Consider the following 9572-nt stretch of genomic DNA (forward strand, 5'->3'; position numbering starts at 1 on the left):
CTCCTCCCTGGTGCCTTTGAAGATAGTCACCATGCCTCGTGGTCAGAAGAGTAAGCTTCGTGCCCGTGAGAAACGTCGCCAAGTCCGTGATGACACTTGTGAAGCACAGGGGGAAGGGTTTGCCCTCTCCTCCTCTGCTGCTCTTGGGGAAACTGCCCAGAGCTCTCCTGGTGTTCCTGTTTCCCAGGGGCCCCTGGGAGGCCAGGCCTCCACCACTGCTGCTGCAGGCTATGCTGCCAAGGGCCACCATAAGGGAAGGCCACGTTCTTCTGGGGCACCACTCCCCCATGAGAGCACCGGAAAAGCCCTGAGAAGTGTGAATTTGGCCATGTTGCTACTGTTCCTGTTAAATAAATATAAGGAGAAAGAGCCCGTTATGAAGACGGAAATAATGAAAGTTATTGGAAGAAGGAACAAGGGCACCTACCGTGGGATCATGAATTTTGCATCGAAAATGTTGGACATGGTATTTTGTCTCAACCTGAAGGAAATGGACCCGTTCACCCATTCCTATATGCTCCTGCGCAAACTCTGCTTCACTGAAGACAGAGGAATTCTGGATGGTGATGGTGAGAGGGGGTTTCCCAGGTACGGTCTCCTGATGGCTCTCCTGTCCTTTATCTATGTAAAGGGCGGCCGGGCCACTGAGGACGAGATGTGGGAATACTTGCATAGGTTGGCCGTGTATGATGGGGAGAAGCACATTATCTTTGGGGACCCCAGAAAATTCATAACCAAAGATATGGTTCAGGAAATGTACCTGGAGTACGTGCTGGTGCCCTATAGTTATCCCCCATGCTTTGAATTGCTGTGGGGCCCCAGGGCCCATGCTGTAACCAGCAAGTTGCAAGCCCTGGAGTTTTATGCCAAGCTCACTGGTACAAACCCGGCTGCCTTCCCGCTTCAGTATGAAGCAGCTTTGAGAGAGGAGGAAATGAGGGTTAGAGCCCGAGTTGCAGCCAGAGCCAGTCGTGCCATGAAGTCCAGGGCGTGTCCCAGTGCCACACCCAGCAGCTCCTCCAAGCCTTAGGCAAGTCTGAGGCAGATCACTCACTCTGCGCTTCAAAATAGAACTTAGAATTCAAGTTGTGGAAGGGCTGGGCTCAAGGATTGTTGGAGTTTATGCTTAAAATTCCGTGTTTTTTTCATTTGTCCTTTATTGTTTGGTAACTGTTAAATATTCTGTTAAGTCACATGTTCATTAGGCTAAGATCTCAGCTTATTAATGAGCTGCCTTGTACATTTATTTTTCTTTGTATAAAGTATGAGTAAGAGGGTTGGTCTCTTGCTAAGGCAACTTGAAAAACTTTCAATCTTTCTTTGGTTTTGTGAGATTTCTAGAAGATGGAGACCTCTCTTTGGAACTTAGATTGTTTCAGGAAATGGGAGTGAACCCCACATTAAAATACTCCTTATGTTTCCTTGTTGATTTCTGTCTCCATTTCTATTTTTGAGAATTTAAACGCATATACATATCTGGAGATACATCAGTTAATCAAGTATATAGATGACATTAGAGAATGATTAATGACACCTTTGTTAGATGACTCCTCACATCCCAATAATTCACAGAGAATTGGCTTTTTGAAGCGCTCTGACGTTGAGCGAGAAAAGCCAGCCCTATCCATACATGCTGAGCATCTAGAAGTTGCTGTCACTTAAGGATGAAGGTCAGCAACTCTGTGAACAAAAGGGTCAAGGATAAATATGGGGTGGAGATCAGTGAAGTACCAGATGGGAGCAGTCTAGTATACACACCATGATATAGAGAATTTGTGGGGCTGAAAATCATGTCATTTTGAATTTAGTCCGATGGTGCAGGGAAAGATGGGTGATGAAAGTGTCAATGTGAAGTACGTGGAGGAGGGGACTCTGGGTGACGTGTTCATGGGCACAAACTGCCATGATGTGCTCAACATTAAAACCCTGACCCTAGAATCAAGGATGGTTCTTACTGTAACTGTAGCATTGTGGGTAAACCAGAGAGAAATCTCCAGCACAGCAACGATTGGACTTTGTCTCTGTTTTTATCCCTGTGCACTGGAAGCCATGCTCTGACTGGGTATGTAATGCAGAGCATGTCTGTGGAGAGGATGGGAAAGAAAAATATACCCTCTAAGGTGAGATGTCTAGAAGCCAATTCTCATCTTTTGCCATGGGCTAGGGTTCCAGAGTATAATTCATCAAAGAACATTAGAATTAGGTGCCCATGAGCATCAGTTGGGAACCCTGGTGATGTGAATCTGTGTTAAGCTGCTACGGCAAGGTCACGAGTTTGAAAACAAGAGCTGTGTCTTCGTTTTTATCCTCGCACGGGAAGCCTACCACGTGTCCTCTGCTGTTTTTCCTTGAGCAGGGACTAAATATTCTTTACAAGGTGCCACGTGGCAAAACTGCTTAAGATTTCCATTCAAGATCCTAGGAGTTAAGAGGAAGACCGCTACAGGAATCACACAAAGACTAGCTGGTGCCTGTTGTAAAATGTAGAAGATTCCCGGGAGGGGGCGCTGAGTATTCCCTCGCCTATCCTTCAGAAATCTCAAGAACCTGAGCATCTTGGCCTAAGAGCAGCACTTGAAGGTAGTTGATAGAGTAGTTTTAGTAGTTGATTGAAATCAAGGCGATTACCCTGAATGAGGATGATGGTTGGGCCCAGAAAGGGAAGTGGGTTCTTCTCTGACTGGCAAGTTGAGGGCCCTGAAAAGAAATGAGAGAACCACTCACTGCAGAAGAGAGGAGACTCCAGGAAGTCCCTCCCTATCCTGTCCTCCAGCCCTTGTGGGAGCTGTCGGTGACAGAATCCTCAGGATAAGGACTCCCTTCTGTTCCAGCTAGAAAGTGGGCCCTAGTCTAGTGAGGGCTTGCCCCGGAGGTGCACAGGGAAAAGGACACTAACAGGAGTCCAAGTGAGGACTCGCTGTCTAGTGAGAAAAGCTCCAATTTTAAATAGAGCAGATTGCACAGGGCGCAGAAGAACATTTGCCCCAACAAGCCACCAGCAGAGTTTTTAGGCAGAAATAATGCCCTCTTAATTTGGGCACACAAGTTAACAGGCAGGTAAGTCTTGGATTTAACAAGAAGGGATTGGGAGTTTACGTTCTGCAGACAGAGGAGTTTTAGCTCTAAATGGAGTAAGGTGTACGGGAGGGGAAGTCAGGGGCAAAATTATTCCCTAAATAGACTTAAATCAGGGCATCGCTCTAGCTGTTACTCCAGGGAGGCCCCAGGCAAGCTCTCCAGGATTCAGGCCCTGCCTTTCCAGAATGCAGTGGTCTCGTTCTTAACTGGTGACGGAGGTCTTTATAGGAAGCAACCTCACTCAGTCTCTGATAAGTACCAGGATGCAGAACCTGAGCAATGTCTTAATGGACCACCACCTCCAAAAGTGTTGTACAAGAGCCCAGCCCCGCTGACGTCCCTTGTAGAATCCCCAATGTCCTTTGATCCTCGAGACCCACCAGCTGCATTATCTGGACGTGATGCTACCCATAGCTGCCTTTGTGAGGACAGAACTTCAGAACCATAAGTTCTGTGATTTGAGAAATTCATTTTCTGCTCATGGAATGTTGAAATCCCAACCTGGTCACGAATCAAGGTGAGGACCCTGAAGGTAGTCTGGGAGCAGCACACACTCCTGGGTGAATCATCCCCGGGACTCCCTTCTGTTGCTTGCCCTAGAAGAACCTAGCAAGACGACCTGGAATACCTCCTGTCTAGAGTCTCCAGGAAGTTAGCATATGGTCTCAGGTAATACTCCTCCTCTTTATAGGACACTTACGTCAGGGGCTTACCTGCTAGTGTCTAGATGAGGACCTTGAAGGCGAATGCATCTACAGGAGGAGCTCCGCAAAGTTCTCCAGCTGACAGTGGTACTCAAATACCTCAGGGAAGTGAAGGCCTTAGTTGATCTGAGCTGTCGATGTTCCCCAAAGAGCATTTACCCAGAATTTATTGAGAATCTATGCGAGGCAGGCATTTGGGACCTTGGGGCCTTGTCTCCTCCCGTAGAGTCTTAGACAGTGATGTGATTCAAATAATATAACAACCAGTTTGCTTCCCCATAGACTGTTTTAAGTATAGACAACACAAGTTGTACTCATAGTTTATTATTCCATATATTTTAAACTTAAGTTAGAACAGTAAAAGAGATATGGGGAACTAGATAATTAGAAAGAGTTTACCACATGAATGAAAATTATTAAATAGTTACTGAGCAGCACAAATGGAACAAATTTACGATGTTTCCATATTTCTTTTGGACTCCCATTTTTGCTTTCAACATCCTTCACTTTTACATTAGCACCTTGAACAGTGTGATGTCTCTTTAAACACCTTTTCAATGTAGGAGAGGCATCTCATTCCTTTAGAGGGTGGCCCATTAGACTATCTTCATTGTGTTTGATATATTCAAAACAGGTAGGCAACTTCACTGCTCTGAATGTATTAGATTCACCTTCTAAAAACAGTGTTCTGCTTCTGCTAAACTTAAAGTCATTGTTCTGACTATATTTTTAGCTCTTTGGGTACTTTCAGGAATTGCCCATTTCTCTCCTAATATCTTGTGGGATTTCAGTATCACAAAATGATGACATGAATTGGCAGCGTGTCCCCCTCTGGTTGTTTGACATTGTTCCTCTTGACCTTATATGTTTGTTGACTGAAGTGACAACTGCAGGCCATTAGAATGTCATGTTTCATCAAAAGCAAACCCAGTTTTATGAAAGAATAAATTAGTATGCAGGCATTGTTGTGTCTAATTTTTTACTCCTATGGACGGAATAAACATTTGTGGATGCTTAGAATGGACTGTTTTGAAGGTGAACGTGAGAATAGAGTAAGGCATATAAATTTGTGATTTCCACATTTAGCAGCCACCCACCTTAGAGAGAATCTGGAATACAAGTGACATTTCCACAACCAGTTTGCTAAACTCAACAAAAAATGGACCTCCCTGTGCAAATATAAACAATATCCTCCCCTTTGGTGGCTTAGTGCCCTGTGCCCTGCTACCAAGTCTTTGTTGTTGTTGTTTTCCTTTCCCCACATCCTTTTTAGTTGCCTACCATATGTTTCCCTGGATTTGGTCTGGTCTCTGCCATACTACCTCTTCCTCAAGTCAGGAATGTCTGTATACAGTCTCTATTTCCCCATGCTCCTTTTGCATTCTTTAATAGCTTACCTCAGTGGACTCATGTTTACATCTCCACAGGGAAAGAGGAACCAGGTTTCAACCTAGTGCCCCAAGATGTGAATGCAAAATGCCAGGGTGGAGGTGGAGTAGGGAACCAGTGGACAGGTCTGAGGGGCCTGGGCCAATCCCAAATATGTTCACACCTCTCCCTCCCCCCAGAAGAATTTATTTCAGAGGACAGCACTGACTATGCAGCTCCAGGAGAGGGACATGTCTGATCAGAGCACATGGGAGCAAATGAAGGGGGAGGAAGAGAGAGTGTAGCATATCCTGGCCCACCAAGTCTTGAGGATGATATTCCCGCTCAGAGCAGCAAATCCACAGAGAATACCACATGGCCGGTTCCACTATGAGACTCGACACCCCTCACTGACCCATAGCCCTACAGGGGACAACACTGGAACACACTGTGAGACTTCTGCCCGATCTGATCCCACCACACCGAGGCAGAACACTAAGGCGGTGCAACAGAACAGCAAGGGAACAGAGCAACGAAGTCCCCGGGGAATGCGGAAAATAGACTTTGGTGTCAGGTCTTGGTGCCCAACAGATTGGACTGGAAAACACTCCTAAAGGCCAAGGAACAATCCTTGTATTAACTACAAACTTTTCTTCCTTATTGTGTTTTGTTTAGGTTTTTTTTTTGTCATTGGTTAGTTGTCGTTGCTTTGTTTTGTTTTAGTTTGTTGCTTAGTTTTGCTCTGTCTCAGTTTTGTACATGTTATTTTTTCCACGCACAGCTCTGTCTATATAAGATAGCCTGGATGAAAAATCTAGAAGAGAAAACAACAGGATCCACAGTTACGGGGGGACATGGGAGTGGGGGATGTGTGGGGACAGGCAGTGGTTTTAATAAGCCCAGAGACAAGTGAACAACAAGTGATCCAAATCGGTGGTGAGGAGGGTGTAGGAGGCCTGGTAGGGCGAGATAAAGGTTCATGTCACTAAGAGGAATTAATGAAACCCAAATGAAGACTGAGCATGATACTGGCACAAGAGGAAAGTAAAAGGAAAGAGAGGAAAGAGCTGGGAGGAAAAGGGCATTTATATAGGTCTAAATAAAGGCATGTACATATGTAAATATATTTCTTTATGAGGATGGGGAAATAGATCTATGTGCATATATTTATAGGTTTCGTATTAAGGTAGCAGATGGACATTGGGCCTCCAGTCAATTACTCCCTCAATGCAAGAATACTTTGTTCTATTAAACTGATATTCTATGATGCTCAACTTCCCAACACAATCGCTGAAGACAAAGCAGGAAATAAGCAAATGTGGTAAAGAAAGCTGGTGGTGCCCGGTTATCAAAAGATATAGCATCTGTGGTCTTAAAGGCTTGAAGGTGAACAAGTAGCCATCTAGCTTAGAAGCAACAGCCCACAAGGAAGAAGCACACCAGACTGCGTGATCTCAAGGTGCCGAAGGGATCAGTTATCAGGAATCAAAGAACAAAAAAATCTTATCATTGTGTGCTCACCTCCCTGATATGATTGCTGAAGACAAATGGATGCATAAGCAAATGTGGTGAATAAAGCTAATGGTGTCGGGATATCAAAAGATGTAGAGTCTGGGGTCTTAAAGGCTTGAAGGTAAACAAGCGGTCATCTAGCTCAGAAGGAACAAAGCCCACATGCAGGAAGCACACCAGCCTGTGAGATTACGAGGGGTCAAAGGGATCAGGTATCAGGCATCATCAGAACAAACAATAATATCCTTGTGAATGAGGAGGGAGACGTGGAGTGGAGACCCAAAGCCCAGTTGTAGGCCACTGGATATCCCCTTATAGTAGGGTCTCGGGGAAGAGATGAGTCAGTAAGGGTGCAATCTAGCAACGATGAAACATGCAACTTTCCTCTAGTACCTCAATGCTTCCTTCACCCTCCCCCCACTACCATAATCTCAATTCTAACTTACATATCTGGCTAGACCAGAGGATGTACACTGGAACTTATAAGAAATGGAATCACACTGAATCCAGGGTGGATGATTCCTTCAGGACCAGTGGTGTGAGTGGAGATACTGGGAAGGTGGAGGGGGGTGGTTGGAAAGGGGGAACCGATAATAAGGATGTACATATAAACTCCTGCCTGGGGGGATGGACAATAGAAAAGTGGGTGAAGGGAGCCGTTGGACAGTGCATGATATGACAAAATATTAATTTACAAAGCAGCAAGGCTTAAGGAGGGAGGATGTAGCCAGGAGGGAGGGGGAAATTGGGAGTTGGCGCCAGAGGTTTAAATGGAGAGCAACTATTTTGAGAATGATGAGGGCAATGAATGTACAAATGTGCTTTACACAGTTGGTGTATGTATGGATTGTAGTAATAGTTGTATGAGCCCCTACTAAAATGATTTTTTTAAATTACCTACCAGTTCTGCCAAACCTGTCCCTACTGGCTAAATCCCACTGCTGGCCTTAGGGATACAGTACTTTTGTTGAACGAACAAGTCCCTCTTCTAGAGAAGGAGGAGATCCAAGGCCTAACAGGAGTTACAATGAAGCTGCGTGGAAGGACTGAGGTTATCACCCAGTAGAGAAATGTAGAAGGAACCAGCAGTTCCTATTTGTGGCCCTTAGGCACTCAGGCATGGGAGTCAGGCATCTGTGGACTCTCCTTTTTCTTTTGGATGCCGACAGGTTGGTTAGAGCCCTGATGTGAGAGCAGGGGCTTCAGATCAGCAGATTCAATTGTGCAAGGACTTCGGCGGAGACTCAAGCCCTCATTCCCACTTAGAATCAAACTGAGGGCTCTGAATGAGCACTGAGCTTTCCAAAGCAGCCCAGACAGAAAGAGCCCAATCGAACCATGAGCGCCGAGGACTCCCTGATAGAGGTGGTGCACATCAGGTGGACTCTGCGCTCTCTTAGGGTGTCCCCGGAAGTTGGAGGCATTGATTCAGAGTATTGCACTTAGAGAAGCAGGGGGATAGGTTGGGGTGTGTGAGGAGGGCAAAACTCTACCAAGAATTGATACAATGGTCATAAAGGGGAACTGAGATGACCCAGAGCAGAGGGAGTCCCCCAAAGGCTACACCTCTCATTTTCTTCTCCCAGCTCCAGTGAGCCCCACACCTTAGAGTAGCTTAAGACACGCTCTAACAACTTCTGCAGGTTGCTCATGGAACATGCTGAACATTCGCAGGAGCCCTGTATGTTTCTAGATCTGTGGATTCAAGGAAACCTTTAGAGGGTGCCTTCTTAAAGCTTAATGTATTTTTACTCATGCATTGTGCTAATATATCCCCCTTTTCCACGGTGCCCACATCACCTATGGTCCACCTCCCAGTGCTGCTACATTATTTGATCAGAGCCAGTATGCCTGGAGGTGGGAAGAGTAATCTCTGTGCAGCTGAGAAGTGCCAGAGGGCACAAGATGAGACCCAGATCCTCAGAGGTCCTCAGGCCATGGAAACTGCATCTGAAGCGTTATCCTCCACCTCCATTTCTCCTTCTGAAAGTATGGAAATACTACCCAGAAAAAGTCTGGTGCTGAGCAAGTATAATAGTTAAGGTTTATTGTATCAACCTGGCCAATGAACACATGTGGGATCACTTAAAGGGCAGTTTAACTGAAGAGTGGAGAGATAGTGGCTCAGAGAGCCTCACTTGTTTGGTTTGTTTTTTTTTACTCTGATTGCTGGAGCAGAATGCTACTGCCTTAGCTACTTCTCTACCTCGGCTGCAAGGCTCACTTCCGGGGAGACATCCCTGAAGAGAAGCCACATGGAGTTTCCCTGATGCAGCCCTGGGAGCTTGACAAGCCGAGGGGAGACTCCTGCCAGCGCTGAGATGCTTACACCCTCACTGATTCGGCTTTCCTCCTGCATTCGGTGTCATTACAAGTTTTTGGTGACATTGAGGAAAACTCTGTAGATCAATGATGGACCTATGGAAAAATGTAAGACTTATGGGCTTGGCCAGCAGATTTGACTCGCAAATCCATTTGGAAACGAGAAAATATGGTAAAGGCACTCTGAGAATATGGTAAAAGTACTGAAGGTGAACTTGTTCCTCTAGGCTAATCCCACTAACACACCATCTTTTATAAGGGGAAAATGAGAAGAGATTATACATATGAAAGCAAACATTGACAGGAAATGAAATTTTATAAAATTTTGGATCCTTCTAGGTGATTAAAAAAAAGCAAACATACATAAAGAGCAGTTAGATTTAAAACATGCTGGCTTTGAAAAATAACAAAAGAAAAGGTAAGGAAAACAATCCACAACCTTTACTCCAAGTCTTATCTCTATCTTCCCTGAGGAAATGCTGTTAATTTAGCATGCCTAATGGTGATGGTCCTGCAAGAAGTATAACCAGAATGTTCTTTAGCAGTGAGGAATGCAAGTATTCACCTGACATACTTTGGACACATGAT

At 45.2% G+C, this 9572-nt stretch overlaps 1 protein-coding gene across 1 annotated transcript; it reads left to right on the forward strand.

Annotated features, from left to right (window-relative positions):
* The first annotated feature begins 328 nt into the window (after positions 1-328).
* LOC142433248 (melanoma-associated antigen B1-like) lies at positions 329-1030 on the forward strand. The gene has a single exon (XM_075538333.1). The coding sequence runs from the start codon at positions 329-331 to the stop codon at positions 1028-1030; it is 702 nt and encodes a 233-aa protein (XP_075394448.1).
* The last annotated feature ends 8542 nt before the right edge of the window (positions 1031-9572 follow it).

This window comes from Tenrec ecaudatus, chromosome X (genome assembly GCF_050624435.1).
Source record: "Tenrec ecaudatus isolate mTenEca1 chromosome X, mTenEca1.hap1, whole genome shotgun sequence".
Classification (NCBI taxonomy): Eukaryota; Metazoa; Chordata; class Mammalia; order Afrosoricida; family Tenrecidae; genus Tenrec; species Tenrec ecaudatus.

Bases quoted from the DNA above. Each gene is read 5' to 3' on its own strand.
- LOC142433248 (XM_075538333.1), top strand. From the start codon at position 329: ATGTTGCTACTGTTCCTGTTAAATAAATATAAGGAGAAAGAGCCCGTT.